Source organism: Silurus meridionalis, chromosome 1 (genome assembly GCF_014805685.1).
Source record: "Silurus meridionalis isolate SWU-2019-XX chromosome 1, ASM1480568v1, whole genome shotgun sequence".
NCBI classification, from domain to species: Eukaryota; Metazoa; Chordata; class Actinopteri; order Siluriformes; family Siluridae; genus Silurus; species Silurus meridionalis.
In genome coordinates, this window is record NC_060884.1 from 36,204,651 (window position 1) to 36,228,915 (window position 24,265).

A 24,265-nucleotide genomic window follows, 5' to 3' on the forward strand; every position below is an offset into this window, starting at 1 on the left:
ACAGTAAAGACGTCTTCCATAATCTGTGGAACTGCATCATAAGAGCTGGTGGCATTGGAGTGAGAACTCACTGTTGCGTGAGTCAAACCGTCAACAGATTTCTCAGCAGAGAGACTTGTGGGTAACTGAGCTGTGAAGTAGATTTCCTAATCAGAGGGGATTGTGGGTAGTTGAGCAGTAGAATAAATTGCAGAATCACATGAGGTTGTAGGACCCCCTATCTCTGCATAAACTGTTTGAGAAGGCTCAGAGGGCATTGTGGGTAGTTGAGCAGTAGAATAAATTGCAGAATCACATGAGGTTGTAGGACCCCTATCTCTGCATAAACTGTTTGAGAAGGCTCAGAGGGATTGTGGGTAGTTGAGCAGTAGAATAAATTGCAGAATCACATGAGGTTGTAGGACCCCTATCTCTGCATAAACTGTTTGAGAAGGCTCAGAGGGATTGTGGGTAGTTGAGCAGTAGAATAAATTGCAGAATCACATGAGGTTGTAGGACCCCTATCTCTGCATAAACTGTTTGAGAAGGCTCAGAGGGATTGTGGGTAGTTGAGCAGTAGAATAAATTGCAGAATCACATGAGGTTGTAGGACCCCCTATCTCTGCATAAACTGTTTGAGAAGGCTCAGAGGGCATTGTGGGTAGTTGAGCAGTAGAATAAATAGCAGAATCACAGGAGATTGTAGGAAACTCTATCTCAGCATAAACAGGTTGAGAAGTGATTGTGGGTATTTGAGCAGTTGAGTACATTGTGGAAGTTTCAGCTTCTGAGGTAGAACGTTGTTTGGTGTCTTTAATCTCCTCATAATCAGAGACAGCAAGAGGAACCTGAGAGATCAACAGAAACACACATATATTTGCCCTTTTCCTAAATACAAATAAGGTTTGTAACTGAACAGACTCATAAACATATAAAGAGAATTACCCCATGGTAACCTTCTGAGTTTTGGACAGAATTTTGGGCAACAGAATCTTTACCTGCTGGAGGAAAAAACAGTAATATTCAGTAGGTATTAATGCTGTTATTTTCAGTTTGTGATGTCATGATCTCCAGACATCCTGTATTTATTAATCTACAATAAATGTATAAATAAATCTGCATGTGAAAACTGCACAAAATGACAGATCAACAAAAAAAAAACCCTTTTAAGATAAAAATTACAATATCATAGTTACAAAAGTTCATATGTTTATATGTCATAAGTCTATAATGTGGCTGCTTAAAATTAACTCTTCTCATATAGAAAAGTAATTATCACCTGTCATTACTCAAGTGATTATGAATAACCTCAAATAAGGATCAGGTGTTTCTGTAGTAATTCCTTCTTTTATTTGTTTCATCCAAATGCTTAGTGTACAAGAGAATAGGAGAACTAGGAGAATAGGAGAACTTCCTAATCATTAGATGTAACAGGGATCACCATATAGGCCACCATCAAGATTTAAGAGAAAAATGGGGCATCACATTGATCTCACCAAGGACATGACTTCCCTTCAAAATATTCATGTGCAAGAAGTGAGATTTGAGAGGGACCATGAGACATATACAGTAGCAATATTAAAGAAGTTGCCTTAATATCTAGAAAATACTGGTCACTCCCAGAATGTGAGAACAATGTCTCATATTCTTCAACATATCCAGGCTTTGGTGGAGGAAAGATAAATTAAAACCCTTTTTCATGGATTGAACAAATTCAAGTTTACCTAAATGACCCCAAAATAATGTATAACACATAATGTTATAATGTGTTATGGGCTGATTAGACCAAGGTAGACCAAAAATAAATGTTTGATGCAAAAGTCAGCTAATCCTAAACCTAAACCTAAAGAACATCATACACAATAAAATATATATAGGCCTGCTTATCTTCAGCTGAGACTGAAGGTCTAATAAGTATAGAATGAATCATGAAGCATAATAACATCTCAAAGCACAAATACATACAGTATGAACAAAGGAATAGCTTCCAAAGAAAAGTAGGTTTTGGAATGTTCCAGTCAGAGCCTGGATCTAAATGCTGCAAAACCCATAGAGTGATTTGAACAGAACTGTACAGTGGAGCCCAGTCTCATGGCATTTTGTGATTATAGTCACGAAATTTGATCCACTGATTCTTGTTCATGGACACAAATTTATATATATTAATAAATCTGCATGTGAAAACTCCACAAAATGATCAACAAAAAAAACCTTTTAAGATAAAAATTACAATATCATAGTTACAAAAGTTCATAAGTCTATAATGTGGCTGCTTAAAATTAACTCTTCTCATATAGAAAAGTAATTATCACCTGTCATTACTCAAGTGATTATGAATAACCTCAAATAAGGATCAGGTGTTTCTGTAGTAATTCCTTCTTTTATTTGTTTCATCCAAATGCTTAGTGTACAAGAGAATAGGAGAACTAGGAGAATAGGAGAACTTCCTAATCATTAGATGTAACAGGGATCACCATATAGGCCACCATCAAGATTTAAGAGAAAAATGGGGCATCACATTGATCTCACCAAGGACATGACTTCCCCTTCAAAAATATTCATGTGCAAGAAGTGAGATTTGAGAGGGACCATGAGACATATACAGTAGCAATATTAAAGAAGTTGCCTTAATATCTAGAAAATACTGGTCACTCCCAGAATGTGAGAACAATGTCTCATATTCTTCAACATATCCAGGCTTTGGTGGAGGAAAGATAAATTAAAACCCTTTTTCATGGATTGAACAAATTCAAGTTTACCTAAATGACCCCAAAATAATGTATAACACATAATGTTATAATATGTTATAGGCTGATTAGACCAAGGTAGTACCTGGGATTAATAAAAAAAAAAAAATGTTTGATGCAAAAGTCAGCTAATCACCCAAAGAACATTATACACAATAAAATATATATAGGCCTGCTTATCTTCAGCTGAGACTGAAGGTCTAATAACTATAGAATGAATCATGAAGCATAATAACATCTCAAAGTACAAATACATACAGTATGAACAAAGGAATGGCTTCCAAAGAAAAGTAGGTTTTGGAATGTTCCAGTCAGAGCCTGGATTTAAATGCTGCCAAAAACCCATAGAGTGATTTGAACAGAACTGTACAGAGGAGCCCAGACTCATGGCATTTTGTGATTATAGTCACGAAATTTGATCCACTGATTCTTGTTCATGGACTCAAATTTATATATATTAATATAATATAATAATATATTTCACTAGAAAGTATTTTTGGTGCCTGTCGCAGGAGATCATCTAACAATGTAACACATCTACAGTACAACATATTTCCATAACAAAACTACTCCAAAAGTCAGTGCTAAACTGGTAGACTCCCAAAAGACAAGGTAAAACTGCTGTAGCAAAAGATGCTAAAACTAATAGTAAGTAATAACTATCTTACATGAACTGCATCTGTGTTGTCAATATGTTTTACTTTCATCTGCATTACATGATACATGTTTATATTAAGCATTTTATCATGTGTTTGAGTTTATGTACCATGCATCCTGCGTCTCTTTTGAACAGTGAAAGTGAGGAATATGATTCCAATCAGAAGCAGCAGCAGAATTACAGACACCATGATCACAGTGGAAGCTGGAAATCATGGAAGAGAAACTTTAACCTACATGCTGATCATTCTTAAGGGATCAGATTCATTAAAGTTATGGGTCTGATGTGCACATGAAGAGACTCACCTGCTGGATTAGATGATGGTGATGATGATGATGATGATGATGATGATGATGATGATGATAATGGTTGTGGTGATGAAGGTTTAGTTGGCTTCAGTTTTGACACTGGTACACTTGAATCTTAAGCAGTAAAAAAGTTTAGTTTGAAAATAAACAACATGAAGTGAGTGAATCTGGTATGTGACTGAACACAATACAGTTTACATTATTGTTGTGTCAGAAGTACAGACTGCTGTTTATACATCTGATAATCACAGGAAGTGAAGTGAAATACACACAAGCAGAGGAAGACCAGATACCAGATTATGATTCTAATAAAATCTGCTCATCACATCATTTAGTCTAAAATAACAAAATTCTAAATGTTAACAGAGAATAGCAGCTACATTAATTCAGTTCCATGTGGTAACAAACTTCTTTCTAAAAATATCTGCTCTATTTATACTACCATTATTGTTCTGTTCACTAATCACCAATAATATCACAGGCTAGTGTTGGTTATGATGTGCACTGACTCTATGCTTCACACAAAGTCTTTGTAATGTCACAATAGTTAATGCAGTGTGTCTCCACGTCTCTACAAACTCACCAGTAACTGTCAGGTTGATCTGTGTGAAATAAACCTTGTATCCATGATCAGATGTCCAGGCTGCTCCTGCTCCACACCAGTATTCACCAGAGTCTGTTTTAGTTACATTTCTAATACTCACAGTGAAGATTTGTTCTGTTCTGTCATCATACAGGGAGAATTTCCCCACATTTACATCTTTTTTACTTTCTTTAACAGATATTTTATGACATCCAACAGATGACTGCCTCCTGCAGAGAAACTTGTTATAACTCCTGAGGGATTCTGGGTATTTACAGCTGATGTTTAAATCTCCTCCTACTTGGACAGTCTTACTGATGGACTTCTCATAGGACAGATCTGCAAATCACAACCAATCAGATCAATTTATTTGTGTGGTGGCCTTAGAAAAAAACAGTACATTTCAATATTTTCTACGGTTTCTGAAGGTTATGGAAGCTACAGATGTTTTTAATCTGAAATGTATTTCTCTTTTGTTTGGTTCTAAATTTAGTGATCTGGTGACCCAGAATATAACATTCACAAATCCACAGTCACAAGTACAGGTTACTGTGTCTCTGGTGTCTTACATGTTGTCCCTGCAAGTAAATGGGATTGTCTGGGTTTCCTCTAAATTGTTTTTTTTTTTTTTTTTTTTTTTTTTTTTTTTTTTTTTTTTTTTTTTTTTTTTTTTTTTTTTTTTTTTTTTTTTTTTTTTTTTTTTTTTTTTTTTTTTTTTTTTTTTTTTTTTTTTTTTTTTTTTTTTTTTTTTTTTTTTTTTTTTTTTTTTTTTTTTTTTTTTTTTTTTTTTTTTTTTTTTTTTTTTTTTTTTTTTTTTTTTTTTTTTTTTTTTTTTTTTTTTTTTTTTTTTTTTTTTTTTTTTTTTTTTTTTTTTTTTTTTTTTTTTTTTTTTTTTTTTTTTTTTTTTTTTTTTTTTTTTTTTTTTTTTTTTTTTTTTTTTTTTTTTTTTTTTTTTTTTTTTTTTTTTTTTTTTTTTTTTTTTTTTTTTTTTTTTTTTTTTTTTTTTTTTTTTTTTTTTTTTTTTTTTTTTTTTTTTTTTTTTTTTTTTTTTTTTTTTTTTTTTTTTTTTTTTTTTTTTTTTTTTTTTTTTTTTTTTTTTTTTTTTTTTTTTTTTTTTTTTTTTTTTATGTGCACATGAAGAGACTCACCTGCTGGATTAGATGATGGTGATGATGATGAGAAGGAAGATGTTGATAGGGATAGTGGTGATGATGATGAGGATGATGATAATGGTTGTGGTGATGAAGGTTTAGTTGGCTTCAGTTTTGACACTGGTACACTTGAATCTTAAGCAGTAAAAAAGTTTAGTTTGAAAATAAACAACATGAAGTGAGTGAATCTGGTATGTGACAGTTTACATTATTGTTGTGTCAGAAGTACAGACTGCTGTTTATACATCTGATAATCACAGGAAGTGAAGTGAAATACACACAAGCAGAGGAAGACCAGATACCAGATTATGATTCTAATAAAATCTGCTCATCACATCATTTAGTCTAAAATAACAAAATTCTAAATGTTAACAGAGAATAGCAGCTACATTAATTCAGTTCCATGTGGTAACAAACTTCTTTCTAAAAAGATCTGCTCTATTTATACTACCATTATTGTTCTGTTCACTAATCATCAATAATATCACAGGCTAGTGTTGGTTATGATTTGCACTGACTCTATGCTTCACACAAAGACTCTGTAATGTCACAATAGTTAATGCAGTGTGTCTCCACGTCTCTACAAACTCACCAGTAACTGTCAGGTTGATCTGTGTGAAAAAAACCTTGTATCCATGATCAGATGTCCAGGCTGCTCCTGCTCCACACCAGTATTCACCAGAGTCTGTTTTAGCTACATTTCTAATACTCACAGTGAAGATTTGTTTTTTTCTGTCATAATACAGGGAGAATTTCTCCACATTTACATCTTTTTTACTTTCTTTAACAGATATTTTATGACATCCAACAGATGACTGCCTCCTGCAGAGAAACTTGTTATAACTCCTGAGGGATTCTGGGTATTTACAGCTGATGTTTAAATCTTCTCCTACTTGGACAGTCTTACTGAAAAATGTCTCATAGGACAGATCTGCAAATCACAACCAATCAGATCAATTTATTTGTGTGGTGACCTTAGAAAATACAGTACATTTCAATATTTTCTACTGTTTCTGAAGGTTAGGGAAGCTACAGATGTTTTTAATCTGAAATGTATTTCTCTTTTGTTTGGTTCTAAATTTAGTGATCTGGTGACCCATAATATAACATTGACAAATCCACAGTCACAAGTACAGGTTACTGTGTCTCTGGTGTCTTACATGTTGTCCCTGCGTGTAAATGGGATTGTCTGGGTTTCCGCTAAATTTTGATTTTTTGTGGATGTTTATGGATGGATGAATGGGTGGGTGAATAATTATTTTACATAAGTAAAGTTATATTATTTTTAAGTCTGGTTAACTCAAAAATGAAAATGAAACAAATGCATTTAAGGATCTGAATATGACTGTAGCATTTAGATAGTCAGAATCTGTTTACAAATTTATTAAGCATATTTGTTTCAATAAAACTAAATGTTTATTCTTCAATATTCTTTCAGCCACAAAAGAATTTGGCGGACTGTGAAACCAGGTTTCTATATACCACCACACATGCATGTATATAGTAATTTTTTCCCATCATCTCCAGTCAATTCCTATAATATGCTATAATTTTAAATATTTTCTACCATCAAATCAAAATGAACTCATTATCAAAATACAATAAAAAGAAAAAAACACAACGGAATCCTAAGTGACAGTTGATAATTTAGCTTTACTATTTACTCTAACATTATAATATTATAAATATGATCACATTTTCTTCTAATGAAACAAAATAAAAGATACTCACCTTCTGTTACAGTCAGATTGATTACAGTGGAGGTCTCAATTTCATCAGACACAGCAACAGTTAACAAGTATGTTCCAGTGTCCTCCATAATCAGTTCTCTGATAAATATATTGACGAATCCTGCACTTCTGTTGTCATAAATTGAGAATCTGCCATTATGTGTCCATTCCCTGTACAGTGTTGTTGTTAGAGGAAAACACAGCGGTTGTGTTCCGATCTTACAGATAGATTTTGGTTTGTCCTTATATTTATTCTCATATCTGCACTTGACATTGATTCTTCCTCCTGTATATGCACTCACTTCTCTAGACCCAGAGCTTCCTGTTGACAGTTCAAATCATGTTCAATAAGCTTAATAAGTAAAAGTAGATATATTTTTTAAAGATCAGGACTTTAAATATGACAAACAGATACATAAAACTTTCAAAATTAAGTTTGTTTGTAACATGCAGGTTTGGCGTAAAAGTGGGGCTGGATGTTGAGCTTTTCCTTCAATAAAACATGAACCACCAGGAATAAAGTCATGAAAATAATTGAGGATAAAAAGGAAACAGGTGAGTTCAATGGGCAAGTGAAGAGATTGTTTTGGATTTAATTGGATATTTTATTTACAGTCAGGAGTTATAATAAAAATGCGCTTATTGGTTTCTCAGCCATTTGGTGTGTCTGCTAATGACATTAGAGCTTTGTTAAGATAAACAGTGGGCAGTGGTGGGAGACTCACCTTCCTGCACCTTCAGTTCCACTCGTGTCAAAATGTCTTTCCCGTTAACATTCCCAAATCCACACTGATACGTCCCAGCATCCTCTACAGTGAGCTCTCTGATCATCACCCTGAACTCTGCTGATTTGGTGTCATCAAACAGTGAGAATCTTCCTGAAGTTACCCACATGTTTTTATCTCCTGTCTTTATTAGATCAGAACAGCCTGGCGATGAATCCTTACAGAAATATTTTAGGTTTTGTGTAGATTCTGTATTATACTTGCACTTGATAAGGACTCTTCCTCCTAAATATCCTGTTACTTCATTAGAGGCTCCTCCATCTAACAAAACACCAAATATCCATCTGAGCAAAACCTTCCTTCATGTAACAGTACTGCTGATAGTGAGGATTATTATAAAGCTTATTTATTTACCTGAGATCAGGCAGAAGGTGAAGATGAGAAGGAGGATCTTCATCCTGAGTTCACACAGATTTCCACACCAAATCCACTTCAGAACGATACTAAAGTTCCTGTTCTGTTAAACACTGTTACTGGCTCTGAACTTGAATATGCTGCGTCTTCATCTGTGTCTTAAACAAAAAGTGATGCTACACCCACTTCCCCCTTTAGATGTGTGAGAAAGCACTCTTCAGGAAGTGTTTGTGTTAAATGTGTGAACTCTGAGCCTCTGGTCAGTTCCAGTATGTAAATGATCATATGAAGGTGTATGAGTGTTTAATATCAGCATTCTGCATGTGAACATATTTCTCCATGTGAGTTATTTTTCCTCTCAGTGCTCCAGGATACATTTTACTGAAGATATTTATAATAACAAATATAATATACAATTTTAAATGTAATATTCTACTTCTACTGCCCCCTAGAGCACAAAACCTATAGCAGTTTCCATTGCTGGATTGGGAATAAAATTAAACATATTTACAAATGTTGAAGTTTTGAGTCCAGCTTTTTCACAGCAACATTGCTGTAAGCTCACACACTTTCGCAGGACATGTCCATGTTACTGTATATTTGATCCCATATGTAAACACACATTTAAGATCTCATCTCATGCATCTCATCAACATTCCTTTTATGAGTCTTCCATTAGGTTATGAAAATATACATTTTTAGGTTCAGAACAATCAGTTAACAAGGATACCAGTATATTTAAACAAAAGTGGCATCGTCTCAATTTCTTGGAGATCAATTTAAAATTGGTTCGTTGCTTCTTCTGCCATCTAGAGGATAATGTAAGAAACACAGGAGGAAAACAGAAATGCACAAGTGTGGGAGGAGAAACTCTTCAGTGATGTCATTTTAGAATTAAATAAAATAAAACCGAGGAAATATCTCTTAAACACTATGTTTAAAATATAATTCTGCAGTATTCAGTCTGTATTTTACTACCCAGATATGTTCATTAAGGTGTTGTTCATGCTGTTTTTTGGGGGATTTTTTTCCCGATGGAATAGAAAACTGTATACTATATAATACTATATACGAAATACTACTATATAATATACTTGTAATACTACTCTATACTCCCTGAGGGTATGGAAATGGATAAAGCAGGTGTTGGTGATTTTGATAATTTGTCTGATTATTTAAAACCTGCGCTTGGTTTATTGTCTGTGGCCATGTTCACACTAATATGTTTTTACAACAAAACAAAAACGTATCTTTTTGAAAATGCTTTACAAAGTGGATACATTTGAAAACGGCGTATTTTGCCTCGCAGTGTGGGCTGTGAAAGTCAGTAACTTCAGGACGATTCTCACTGTTAGATGACACTAAATCAGCAGAGATCATGGTGATGATCCAAGAGCTCACTGAAAAAGACACTGTGATGTACTATTGTGGAGTAGATAAAGATTGTAAAGACATTTTAACACTGGTGGAACTGAACGTAAAGGAAGGCGAGTCTCCCAACATGGTCTTCTGTTTATCTTTACATCGTTCTAGTGGCATTAGCAGACAAAATACCAAGTAATCACAGGTCAAGTAAGCAGTTCCTGACAACAGAAGTGCAGGATTCTCTCATTAGTGTCCAAAACCTTAAAAGTTAATCTGTAAACGTTAAGATTTTTCTGCACTTCATAAGTTCATATTGTAGTTTCAGTAAGAAAAAAAAAGTTAAATCAGAAAGAATCTGGTAAAACAATGCATTTGCTGTTTTATTGTCAAACTCACACTTACAGCACAAACACAGGCTTGATGATTAGCTACAGAGCTTTTAGATGAAGGATAACCAATGCTGGATAGTAGATTGAACAAATTCAACAATAATGTAATGAACAACATCACGGGAAACCCTTAAAACATTTCTTTTACAACAATAAACTCTTATTCTAATGAAATAAAACATCAAGCAGAACTTTAACACCAACAAAGACTCAAGTTATACAAATTATCTCTTAATTTACATTCACTGGAGCTTTAACAAGATTAATTCCACAGTGTTGAAGTACCAATCAGATTCACAGCTGAAATCATGACACCAAATAAATGGAAATAAATGTTATCCATTACCAAAGCTTTAATTCATTGGTGTTCAACATAATAAAAGTACACGACTGATATTTACAGGTACTGCAGTAGTACAGGTTTAATCACAAGAATTAAAAGTGAAACAAAAATATACGTGTACAACAAAAAAAAGAGAAACAACTGTGAGAGACTGTGAGCATAATACAAATATTTAAACTTAAATTGTGAAGCTTTAAATGAGTTTATTTTGAAAACACAGAATTTAGAAAATTAAAATAGCAGTCTCGTCACTTCAGTTCCATGTGGTAATAAACTTTGTTATAACTGCTCTATTTGTACTGCCATTATTGTTCTATTTACTAATTACCAATAATATCCCAGGCGGATGTTAGGATGTTAGGATGTGTGCTGACTCTATGCTTCACACAAAGTGTTAATGCAGTGTGTCTCCATGTCTCTACAAACTCACCAGTAACTGTTACGTTGATCTGTTTAAAATAAACCCTGTATCCATGATCAGATGTCCAGGCTGCTTCTGCTTCACACCAGAATTCACCAGAGTCTGTTACAGTTACATTTCTAATACTCACAGTGAAGATTTGTTCTGTTCTGTCATCATTGTCACATCATGTGATCACATCATTGTTTTGAGTGAGGGACAGAGAAGGAAAAAGAAAGAAAAATGTAATCTGAATTAAATAGTAAAGTTCCACTGCCACATGACTGAAGCCCTAATGATGCTGAACTAAACAGATGAAGTCACGTGACTGACTGAAGTGTAGACAGAAAAGAAGTCTTCAACAATCTGTGGAACTGCATCATTACAGCTGGTGGTATTGGAGTGAGAACTCACTGTAGCATGAGTCAAACCTTTAACAGATTTCTCAGCAGAGAGGATTGTGGGTAACTGAGCTGTCAGGTAGATTTCCTGATCAGAGGGGATTGTGGGTAGTTGAGCAGTAGAATAAATAGCAGAATCACTGGAGATTGTAGGAAACTATCTCTGCATAAACAGTTTGAGAAGACTCAGAGGGATTGTGGGTAGTTGAGCAGTAGAATAAATAGCAGAATCACTGGAGATTGTAGGAAACTATCTCTGCATGAACAGTTTGAGAAGACTCAGAGGGGATTGTGGGTAGTTAAGCAGTTGAGTAAACTGTGGAAGTTTCAGCTTCTGTGGCAAAAAATTGTTTGGTGTCTTTAATCTCCTCATAATCAGACAGCAAGAGAAACCTGAGAGATCAACAGAAACACACATATATTTGTCCTTTACTTAATCTATTATAAGGTTTCTAACTAAACAGACTAATAAAAAATATAATTACCCCTTGGCCACTTCCTGAGTTTGGACAGAATACTGGACAACAGAATCTGTACCTGCTGGGGAAAAAAAAACACTCAATCTGTATGTATTAATGCTGCTATTTTCAGTTTATGATGTCATGATCTCCAGACATTCTGCCTTTATTCATCTACAGTAAATATATGAAAAGTTGGCACACCCTTGTGAAAAAGGCATGAAATGGCATGGCAAGAAATAAAAGCATTTTTAGATAAAAATGACAATATCAGTGTTACAAAAGTTTATATGATAGTTTATAATGTGGAATCTGGCTGCTTTAAATGATCTCTTCACATTTAAACTCATGTAGAAATGACATTTCATAAACCTGTTATAAATCAAGTGAATCTGAATAACCCCAAATAAGGATCAGATGTTTCTGTAGGAATTTTTTTCTTTGTTTGTTTCATCCAACTGCTTAATGTACAAATTAATGTTTAAGAGAAGGTTATAAAATAATCTCCTAGTCATAAGATGTAACAAACCTTTACATCTAATTCCAAAGCTTTAAAAATGCTTTATAACCTTTTCCAGACTGATAAATCTAAATTACTTTCTTTCTCGTTTGTTTCTGAATCTCTTTAGCTCTCGGCATGCTGTCTAGCTTTTGAGGATCTTCTGGTCTACTTCACCTTGTCAGGCAGGTCCTATTTAAGAGATTTCCTGATTGTGAACAGGTGTGGAAGTAATCAGGCCTGGGTGTGGCGAGAGAAATTAACCTTAGGTGTGAAAAACACAGTTTTAACAGGGGCAAACACTTTTTCACACATGGCCATGTAGTTTTGGATTTTGTTTTCCCTCAATAATAAAAACCTTAATTTAATATCTTTTACTAATATTTAAATTAGTTTGATGATTTAAAACCTTAAAGTGTGACAAACATGCAAAACAATAGGAAATCAGGAAGGGGGCAAAAACTTTTTTACACCACTTTAGATACAGTATGAACAAAGGAATGGCTTCGAAAGAAAAGTAGATTTTGGAATGTTTCAGTCAGAGCCTGGATCTAAATGCTGCCAAAACACATGGAATGATTTGAACAGTGCTGTACAGTGGAGCCCAGACTCATGGCATTTTGTGATTATAGTCACAAAATTTAATCGATTGATTCTTGTACATGGACACAAATTTTCCTTTTTTTCGTAAAACTGAACGCGACTAATAGAATAGTAATCAATAGAAAGTATTTTTGGTGTCTGTGGCAGGAGATTATCTCACAATATAACAGATCTACAGTAGGACACGTTTGCTTAACAAAACTGGTCCAAAAGTCAGTGCTAAACTGATAGACTCCCAAAAGACAAGGTAAAACTGCTGTAGCAAAAGGTGCTGGAAATAATTAATAAGTATGTGTTGTACTTAATGTAACCCAGGTCATTAACCTAGGTCACTAGCATTTTATTGCCATTTTATATAATTATTATTTTTATAAAATGTATAAATATATAGAAAAAGAAAGAAGAAAAATGCAGGAAAATTTCTTTATAAATTTAAATTTAAATTTTTTGAGCCGATTGCTCATTGGCGAGGTGAAAGGTTAGTCCCGCCCCTTGCCGAACGTTAGCAGACAAGCAGGTAGAATGAGAGTGAACTTGACCGAGAGAAACCGCGATTGCACAAATTAACAGTATTGTGTGCTCGTTTGAACGGGAATTGATGAGACTGACGCAATACAATATAAATCTTTTCTGGGAAAAAAAAAAAAACAACTTCATTTTTTTTCCTGATTTATTCTTCTCCTTGGCTGGGTTTTTATTTTTTTGTGAAAATTGTTCCTGAATCCTGTCCTTGCTGAATATTCGTATTCCGGCCGGGACTGGCGAGCCATTCCATCACTTCGTACCTGGAAACAGAGTAAAAAGCGTGAAGTCTGCCGAACTGGTAGGATCAAACTAATTTTGCTTTGATTTTTGATTTTTCCTAAGTTTTTTTTGCCTGGACCTTCAGTGGATCAAACATTTTTTTTTCTCTCTACTGGATTTAAATTTTTTCTTCCACTCTTTGATGAACATTGTTTTATATTTTGAACTTGAAATTGAGTTATCGAACTTAAACTCAACTGGACATTAAGATTGAGTTAAATGCAAAAACTGAAACATTGATTTTGAAATTCATCGTGTGAAATTCATTATTTTACTGTTTTGTTTACTTGTATTCAGAATCTGAACTTTAATTTGGGGTTTTGAATTTTCATACACTTTTTGTTATTTTGAGTTTTATTATTCAATACACTATTATTTTATTACCAATTTAAAAGAAGTTTTGAGGAGTAAAAATAACCAATGAAAACATACTACAGTCTTTGCCCTACTGAATGACTCTGTTCCTTATTTTACTTTATTCTGTGTGTTTAATTGATTGGAGACTATTATTTGATTATACTGTTATACTTATTGCTTACCTTTGCTTCTGTGAGACGACCCTTATCTTCTGATTCTGGTCCATAAGAATCCCCAGTGGTTGGCGTGGTTCCACGAGTGTTTTATGCAGTGACCTAGGGTTGGTTATAAGAGTGCTACACACTAGTAGGACCGTGTTACATTAACTATCTTACATGAACTGGATCTGTGTTGACAATACGTTTTTATTATTATTTAGATTTCTCTGTCTGGATTTAATAAATGCTGTTTTACTTGCATTTGCATCTGCATTACAAGATACATGTTTATATTAAGCATTTTATCATGTGTTTGAGTTTATGTACCGTGCATCCTGCGTCTCTTTTGAAGAGTGAAAGTGAGGAATATGATTCCAATCAGAAGCAGCAGCAGAATTACAGACACCGAGATCACAGTGGAAGCTGGAAATCATGGAAGAGAAACTTTAACCTACATGCTGATCATTCTTAAGGGATCAGATTTATTAAAGTTATGGGTCTGACGTGCACATGAGGAGACTCACCTGCTGGTTTAGATGATGGTGATGGTGTTGATGGTGATGATGATGGTGATGGTAATGATGACGATGATGATGATAGTGTTGGTAATGATGATGATGGAGATGGTGGTGATGATGATGATGATGATGATGGTGCTGATGATGGAAAGGAAAAGAAGGAAGATGCTGATAGGGATGGTGGTGATGATGATGATGATGATGATGATGGTGCTGATAAAGGAAAGGAAAAAAAGGAAGATGTTGATAGGGATGGTGGTGATGATGATGAGGATGATGATAATGGTTGTGGTGATGAAGGTTTAGTTGGCTTCAGTTTTGACACTGGTACACTTAAATCTAAAGCAGTAAAAAGTTTAGTTTGAAAATAAACAACATGAAGTGAGTGAATCTGGTATGTGACTGATATCAGTACAGAGGCAACACAATACAGTTTACATTATTGTTGTGTCAGAAGTACAGACTGCTGTTTATACATCTGATAATCACAGGAAGTGAAGTGAAATACACACGAGCAGAGGAAGACCAGATAACAGATTATGATTCTAATAAAATCTGCTCATCACATCATTTAGTCTAAAAGGACAAAATTCTAAATGTTAACAGATAATAGCAGCTACATTAATTCAGTTCCATGTGGTAACAAACTTCTTTCTAAAAATATCTGCTCTATATTTATACTACCATTATTGTTCCATCACTTATCACCAATAATATCACAGGCTAGTGTTATTTATGATGTGCACTGACTCTATGCTTCACACAAAGACTCTGTAATGTCACAATAGTTAATGCAGTGTGTCTCCACGTCTCTACAAACTCACCAGTAACTGTCAGGTTGATCTGTGTGAAATAAACCTTGTATCCATGATCAGATGTCCAGGCTGCTTCAGCTCCACACCAGAATTCACCAGAGTCTGTTTTAGCTACATTTCTAATACTCACAGTGAAGATTTGTTCTGTTCTGTCATCATACAGGGAGAATTTCCCCACATTTACATCTTTTCTACTTTCTGTAACAGACATTTTATAAGGACATACAGCAGCTGCGTGCCTATTGCAGAGAAACTTGGGATAATTCCTGAGGGATTCTGGGTATTTACAGTTGATGTTTAAATCTCCTCCTACTTGGACAGTCTTACTGATGGACTTCTCATAGGACAGATCTGCAAATCACAACCATCAGATAAATTTATTTGTGTGGTGTAATTGGAAAAAAAAAACCAGTACATTTCGATGGATGGATGGATGGATGGATGGATGGATGGGTGGGTGAATAATTCTATTACATAAGTAAAGTTTTATTATTTTAAAGTCTGGTTAACTCAAAAATGAAAAGGAAAAAAATGCATTTAAGGATCTAAATATGACTGTAGCATTTAGATAGTTAAAATCTGTTTACAAATTGATTATAGAATATTTGTTTCAATAAAACTAAATGTTTATTCTTCAGTATTCTTTCAGCCACAAAAGAATTTGGTGAACTGTGAAACCAGGTTTCTATATACCACCACACTTGCATGTACATGGTAATTTTATCCTATCATCTCCAGTCAATGTAGTAATTAGAGGGAAATTATAAGTTATGGCATATTCTAGAAGAGATTAAATATTTTCTACCATCAAATCAAAATGAACTCATTATCAAAATACAATAAAAGAAAACACAACGGAATCCTAAGTGACAGTTGATAATTTAGCTTTACTTTTCATTTTGATATTTATTTAATGATATTAAATGTAATACAGTAAATATTCATATACATGTAATCACATTTTCTTCTAATGAAACACAATAAAAGATACTCACCTTCTATTACAGTCAGATTTATTACAGTGGAGGTCTCAGTTTGATCAGACACAGCAACAGTGAACAAGTATGTTCCAGTGTCCTCCAAATTCAGTTCTCTGATAAACACATTAAAGAATCCTGCACTTCTGTTGTCATAAATTGAGAATCTGCCATTATGTGTCCATTCAGTGTACAGATTTTTGTTGTTTGAGTAAAACACCACTGTTGTGTTCGGATCCTACAGATAGATTTTGGTTTGTCCTTATATTTATTCTCATATCTGCACTTGATGTTGATTCTTCCTCCTGTATATGCACTCACTTCTCTAGAGCCAGAGCTTCCAGTTGACAGTTCAAATCATGTTCAATAAGCTTAATAAGTAAAAGTAGATATATTTTTAAAGATCAGGACTTTAAACATGACAAACAGATTCATAAAACTTTCAAAATTAAGTTTGTTTGTAACATGCAGGTTAGGCGTAAAGATGAGGTGAGCAGTTGAGCTTTTCCTTCAATAAAACATTGTAAAGATAAGGCCTGAACCATCAGGAATAAAGTCATGAAAATAATTGAGGGTAAAAGGAAACAGGTGAGTTCAATGGGCAAGTGAAGAGATTGTTTTGGATTTAATTGGATATTTTATTTACAGTCAGGAGTTATAATAAAAATGCGCTTATTGCTTTCTCAGCCATTTGGTGTGTCTGCTAATGACACTAGAGCTTTGTGAAGATAAACAGTGGGCAGTGGTGGGAGACTCACCTTCCTGCACCTTCAGTTCCACTCGTGTCAAAATGTCTTTCCCGTTAACATTCCCAAATCCACACTGATACGTCCCAGCATCCTCTACAGTGAGCTCTCTGATCATCACCCTGAACTCTGCTGATTTGGTGTCATCAAACAGTGAGAATCTTCCTGAAGTTACCCACATGTTTTTATCTCCTGTCTTTATTAGATCAGAACAGCCTGACCATGAACCATTACAGAAATATTTTAGGTTTTGTGTAGATTCTGTTTTATACTTGCACTTGATAAGGACTCTTCCTCCTAAATATCCTCTTACTTCATTAGAGGCTCCTCCATCTAACAAAACACCAAATATCCATCTGAGCAAAACCTTCCTTCATGTAACACTGCTGCTGATAGTGAGGATTATTATGAAGCTTATTTCTTTACCTGAGATCAGGCAGAAGGTGAAGATGAGAAGGAGGATCTTCATCCTGAGTTCACACAGATTTCCACACCAAATCCACTTCAGAACGATACTAAAGTTCCTGTTCTGTTAAACACTGTTACTGGCTCTGAACTTGAATATGCTGCGTCTTCATCTGTGTCTTAAACAAAAAGTGATGCTACACCCACTTCCCCCTTTAGATGTGTGAGAAAGCACTCTTCAGGAAGTGTTTGTGTTAAATGTGTGAACTCTGAGCCTCTGGTCAGTTCCAGTATGTAAATGATCATATGAAGGTGTATGAGTGTTTAATATCAGCATTCTGCATGTGAACATATTTCTCCATGTGAGTTATTTTTCCTCTCAGTGCTCCAGGATACATTTTACTGAAGATATTTATAATAACAAATATAATATACAATTTTAAATGTAATATTCTACTTCTACTGCCCCCTAGAGCACAAAACCTATAGCAGTTTCCATTGCTGGATTGGGAATAAAAATTAAACATATTTACAAATGTTGAAGTTTTGAGTCCAGCTTTTTCACAGCAACATTGCTGTAAGCTCACACACTTTCGCAGGACATGTCCATGTTACTGTATATTTGATCCCATATGTAAACACACACATTTAAGATCTCATCTCATGCATCTCATCAACATTCCTTTTATGAGTCTTCCATTAGGTTATGAAAATATACATTTTTAGGTTCAGAACAATCAGTTAACAAGGATACCAGTATATTTAAACAAAAGTGGCATTGTCTCAATTTCTTGGAGATCAATTTAAAATTGGTTCGTTGCTTCTTCTGCCATCTAGAGGATAATGTAAGAAACACAGGAGGAAAACAGAAATGCACAAGTGTGGGAGGAGAAACTCTTCAGTGATGTCATTTTAGAATTAAATAAAATAAAACCGAGGAAATATCTCTTAAACACTATGTTTAAAATATAATTCTGCAGTATTCAGTCTGTATTTTACTACCCAGATATGTTCATTAAGGTGTTGTTCATGCTGTTTTTGGGGATTTTTTCCGATGGAATAGAAAACTGTATACTATATAATACTATATACGAAATACTACTATATAATATACTTGTAATACTACTCTATACTCCTGAGGGTATGGAAATGGATAAAGCAGGTGTTGGTGATTTTGATAATTTGTCTGATTATTTAAAACCTGCGCTTGGTTTATTGTCTGTGGCCATGTTCACACTAATATGTTTTTACAACAAAACAAAAACGTATCTTTTTGAAAATGCTTTACAAAGTGGATACATTTGAAAACGGCGTATTTTGCCTCGCAGTGTGGGCTGTGAAAGTCAGTAACTTCAGGACGATTCTCACTGTTAGATGACACTAAATCAGCAGAGATCATGGTGATGATCCAAGAGCTCACTGAAAAAGACACTGTGACGTACTATTGTGGAGTAGATAAAGATTGTAAAGACATTTTAACACTGGTGAAACTGAACGTAAAGGAAGGCGAGTCTCCCAACATGGTCTTCTGTTTATCTTTACATCGTTCTAGTGGCATTAACAAACAAAATACCAAGTAATCACAGGTCAAGTAAGCAGTTCCTGACAACAGAAGTGCAGGATTCTCTCATTAGTGTCCAAAACCTTAAAAGGTAATCTGTAAACGTTAAGATTTTTCTGCACTTCATAAATGTATATTGTAGTTTTAGTAAGAAAAAAAAAGTTAAATCAGAAAGAATCTGGTAAAACAATGCATTTGCTGTTTTATTGTCAAACTCACACTTACAGCACAAACACAGGCTTGATGATTAGCTACAGAGCTTTTAGATGAAGGATAACCAATGCTGGATAGTAGATTGAACAAATTCAACAATAATGTAATGAACAACATCAAGGGAAACCCTTAAAACATTTCTTTTACAACAATAAACTCTTATTCTAATGAAATAAAACATCAAGCAGAACTTTAACACCAACAAAGACTCAAGTTATACAAATTATCTCTTAATTTACATTAACTGGAGCTTTAACAAGATTAATTCTACATTGTTGAAGTACCAATCAGATTCACAGCTGAACTCATGACACCAAATAAATAGAAATAAATGTTATCCATTACCAAAGCTTTCATTCATTGGTGTTTAACATAATAAAAGTACACCACTGATATTTACAGGTACTGCAGCAGTACAGGTTTGATCACAAGAATTAAAAGTAAAGCAAAAATATACGTGTACAAAAAAAAAAGAGAAACAACTGTGAGAGACTGTGAGCATAATACAAATATTTGAGCCGAAATTGTGAAGGTTTGAATGAGTTTATTTTGAAAACACTCTGAAGATTAAAATAGCAGTCTCGTCACTTCAGTTCCATGTGGTAATAAACTTTGTTCTAAAAATAACTGCTCTATTTGTACTGCCATTATTGTTCTATTTACTAATTACCAATAATATCCCAGGCGGATGTTAGGATGTTAGGATGTGTGCTGATTCTATGCTTCACACAAAGTGTTAATGCAGTGTGTCTCCATGTCTCTACAAACCCACCAGTAACTGTTACGTTGATCTGTTTAAAATAAACCCTGTATCCATGATCAGATGTCCAGGCTGCTTCTGCTTCACACCAGAATTCACCAGAGTCTGTTACAGTTACATTTCTAATACTCACAGTGAAGATTTGTTCTGTTCTGTCATCATTGTCACATCATGTGATCACATCATTGTTTTGAGGAGGGACAGAGAAGGAAAAAGAAAGAAAAATGTAATCTGAATTAAATAGTAAAGTTCCACTGCCACATGACTGAAGCCCTAATGATGCTGAACTAAACAGATGAAGTCACGTGACTGACTGAAGTGTAGACAGAAAAGAAGTCTTCAACAATCTGTGGAACTGCATCATTACAGCTGGTGGTATTGGAGTGAGAACTCACTGTAGCATGAGTCAAACCTTTAACAGATTTCTCAGCAGAGAGGATTGTGGGTAACTGAGCTGTCAGGTAGATTTCCTGATCAGAGGGGATTGTGGGTAGTTGAGCAGTAGAATAAATAGCAGAATCACTGGAGATTGTAGGAAACTATCTCTGCATAAACAGTTTGAGAAGACTCAGAGGGGATTGTGGGTAGTTAAGCAGTTGAGTAAACTGTGGAAGTTTCAGCTTCTGAGGCAAAAAATTGTTTGGTGTCTTTAATCTCCTCATAATCAGACAGCAAGAGAAACCTGAGAGATCAACAGAAACACACATATATTTGTCCTTTACTTAATCTATTATAAGGTTTCTAACTAAACAGACTAATAAAAAATATAATTACCCCTTGGCCACTTCCTGAGTTTGGACAGAATACTGGACAACAGACTCTGTACCTGCTGGGGAAAAAAAAAACAGACACCGAATCTGTATGTATTAATGCTGCTATTTACATTTTGTGATGTCATGATCTCCAGACATTCTGCATTTATTTATCTACAATAAATATATGAAAAAATTGCACACCCTTGTGAAAATGGCATGAAATGGCATGGCAAGAAATAAAAGCATTTTTAGATAAAATGACAATATCAGTGTTACAAAAGTTTATATGATAGTTTATAATGTGGAATCTGGCTGCTTTAAATGATCTCTTCACATTTAAACTCATGTAGAAATGTAATTTCATAAACCTGTTATAAATCAAGTGAATCTGAATAACCCCAAATAAGGATCAGATGTTTCTGTAGGAATTATTTTCTTTGTTTGTTTCATCCAACTGCTTAATGTACCAGCTAATGATCAAGAGAAGGTTATAAAATAATCTCCTAGTCATTATATGTACATTAGCTTTACATCTAATCCCAAAGCTTTAAAAATGTTTTATAGCCTTTTTCAGACTGATAAATCTAAATTACTTTCTTTCTCGTTTGTTTCTGAATCGCTTTAGCTCTCGGCATGCTGTCTAGCTTTTGAGGATCTTCTGGTCTACTTCACCTTGTCAGGCAGGTCCTATTTAAGAGATTTCTTGATTGTGAACAGGTGTGGCAGTAATCAGGCCTGGGTGTGGTGATAGAAATTAACCTTAGGTGTGAAAAAAACACAGTTTTAACAGGGGGCAAACACTTTTTCACACACGGACATGTAGTTTTGGATTTTGTTTTCCCTCAATAATAAAAACCTTAATTTAATATCTTTTACTAATATTTAAATTAGTTTGATGATTTAAAACCTTAAAGTGTGACAAACATGCAAAACAATAGGAAATCAGGAAGGGGGCAAAAACTTTTTTACACCACTTTAGATACAGTATGAACAAAGGAATGGCTTCGAAAGAAAAGTAGATTTTGGAATGTTTCAGTCAGAGCCTGGATCTAAATGCTGCCAAAAACACATGGAATGATTTGAACAGTGCTGTACAGTGGAGCCCAGACTCATGGCATTTTGTGATTATAGTCACAAAATTTAATCGATTGATTCTTGTACATGGACACAAATTTTCCTTTTTCGTAAAACTGAACGCGACTAATAGAATAGTAATCAATAGAAAGTATTTTTGGTGTCTGTGGCAGGAGATTATCTCACAATATAACAGATCTACAGTAGGACACGTTTGCTTAACAAAACTGGTCCAAAAGTCAGTGCTAAACTGATAGACTCCCAAAAGACAAGGTAAAACTGCTGTAGCAAAAGGTGCTGGAAATAATTAATAAGTATGTGTTGTACTTAATGTAACCCAGGTCATTAACCTAGGTCACTAGCATTTTATTGCCATTTTATATAATTATTATTTTTATAAAATGTATAAATATATAGAAAAAGAAAGAAGAAAAATGCAGGAAAATTTCTTTATAAATTTAAATTTAAATTTTTTGAGCCGATTGCTCATTGGCGAGGTGAAAGGTTAGTCCCGCCCCTTGCCGAACGTTAGCAGACAAGCAGGTAGAATGAGAGTGAACTTGACCGAGAGAAACCGCGATTGCACAAATTAACAGTATTGTGTGCTCGTTTGAACGGGAATTGATGAGACTGACGCAATACAATATAAATCTTTTCTGGGAAAAAAACAACTTCATTTTTTTTCCTGATTTATTCTTCTCCTTGGCTGGGTTTTTATTTTTTTGTGAAAATTGTTCCTGAATCCTGTCCTTGCTGAATATTCGTATTCCGGCCGGGACTGGCGAGCCATTCCATCACTTCGTACCTGGAAACAGAGTAAAAAGCGTGAAGTCTGCCGAACTGGTAGGATCAAACTAATTTTGCTTTGATTTTTCCTAAGTTTTTTTGCCTGGACCTTCAGTGGATCAAACATTTTTTTTTCTCTCTACTGGATTTAAATTTTTTCTTCCACTCTTTGATGAACATTGTTTTATATTTTTGAACTTGAAATTGAGTTATCGAACTTAAACTCAACTGGACATTAAGATTGAGTTAAATGCAAAAACTGAAACATTGATTTTGAAATTCATCGTGTGAAATTCATTATTTTACTGTTTTGTTTACTTGTATTCAGAATCTGAACTTTAATTTGGGGTTTTGAATTTTCATACACTTTTTGTTATTTTGAGTTTTATTATTCAATACACTATTATTTTATTACCAATTTAAAAGAAGTTTTGAGGAGTAAAAATAACCAATGAAAACATACTACAGTCTTTGCCCTACTGAATGACTCTGTTCCTTATTTTACTTTATTCTGTGTGTTTAATTGATTGGAGACTATTATTTGATTATACTGTTATACTTATTGCTTACCTTTGCTTCTGTGAGACGACCCTTATCTTCTGATTCTGGTCCATAAGAATCCCCAGTGGTTGGCGTGGTTCCACGAGTGTTTTATGCAGTGACCTAGGGTTGGTTATAAGAGTGCTACACACTAGTAGGACCGTGTTACATTAACTATCTTACATGAACTGGATCTGTGTTGACAATAAGGTTTTTTTTTATTATTTAGATTTCTCTGTATGGATTTAATAAATGCTGTTTTAGTTGCATTTGCATCTGCATTACAAGATACATGTTTATATTAAGCATTTTATCATGTGTTTGAGTTTATGTACCGTGCATCCTGCGTCTCTTTTGAAGAGTGAAAGTGAGGAATATGATTCCAATCAGAAGCAGCAGCAGAATTACAGACACCGAGATCACAGTGGAAGCTGGAAATCATGGAAGAGAAACTTTAACCTACATGCTGATCATTCTTAAGGGATCAGATTTATTAAAGTTATGGGTCTGACGTGCACATGAGGAGACTCACCTGCTGGATTAGATGATGTTGATGGTGATGATGATGGTGATGGTAATGATGACGATGATGATGATAGTGGTGGTAATGATGATGATGGAGATGGTGGTGATGATGATGATGATGATGGTGCTGATGATGGTGATGGTGTTGACGGTGACGATGATGATGATAGTGGTGGTAATGATGATGATGGAGATGGTGGTGATGATGATGATGATGATGATGGTGCTGATAAAGGAAAGGAAAAGAAGGAAGATGCTGATAGGGATGGTGGTGGTGATGATGAGGATGATGATAATGGTAGTGGTGATGAAGGTTTAGTTGGCTTCAGTTTTGACACTGGTACACTTGAATCTAAAGCATTAAAAAGTTTAGTTTAAAAGTAAACAACATGAAGTGAGTGAATCTGGTATGTGACTGATATCAGTACAGAGGCAACACAATAGAGTTTACATTATTGTTGTGTCAGAAGTACAGACTGCTGTTTATACATCAGATAATCACAGGAAGTGAAGTGAAA

The 24,265-nt window shown here is 34.4% G+C and overlaps 1 protein-coding gene and 2 long non-coding RNA genes across 4 annotated transcripts; all 3 read right to left on the minus strand.

Annotated features, from left to right (window-relative positions):
* Nucleotides 1-500: 500 nt before the first annotated feature.
* On the minus strand, nt 501-8,419 carry LOC124382949 (CMRF35-like molecule 1). Its single transcript, XM_046845316.1, has 8 exons — nt 8,296-8,419; nt 7,882-8,202; nt 7,158-7,478; nt 4,276-4,614; nt 3,690-3,806; nt 3,493-3,588; nt 925-980; nt 501-827 (listed from the first exon to the last, which is right to left on the minus strand). The coding sequence occupies exons 1-8, from the start codon at nt 8,336-8,338 to the stop codon at nt 501-503; spliced, it is 1,620 nt and encodes a 539-aa protein (XP_046701272.1). The 5' UTR covers nt 8,339-8,419.
* Nucleotides 8,420-12,709: 4,290 nt separating this feature from the next.
* LOC124390616 lies at nt 12,710-14,629 on the minus strand. The gene is made up of 4 exons (XR_006926787.1): nt 14,597-14,629; nt 14,400-14,495; nt 14,097-14,189; nt 12,710-13,538 (listed from the first exon to the last, which is right to left on the minus strand). It is a non-coding gene; the product is annotated as an uncharacterized LOC124390616 (long non-coding RNA).
* Nucleotides 14,630-20,267: 5,638 nt separating this feature from the next.
* On the minus strand, nt 20,268-23,814 carry LOC124390608. 2 transcript variants are annotated; one of them, XR_006926783.1, is made up of 4 exons: nt 23,755-23,814; nt 23,253-23,653; nt 20,842-20,896; nt 20,268-20,749 (listed from the first exon to the last, which is right to left on the minus strand). It is a non-coding gene; the product is annotated as an uncharacterized LOC124390608 (long non-coding RNA). The 2 variants fall into 2 exon arrangements; XR_006926780.1 differs by lacking the exons at nt 20,268-20,749; nt 20,842-20,896 and adding an exon at nt 22,009-22,701.
* Between the last annotated feature and the right edge of the window lie 451 nt (nt 23,815-24,265).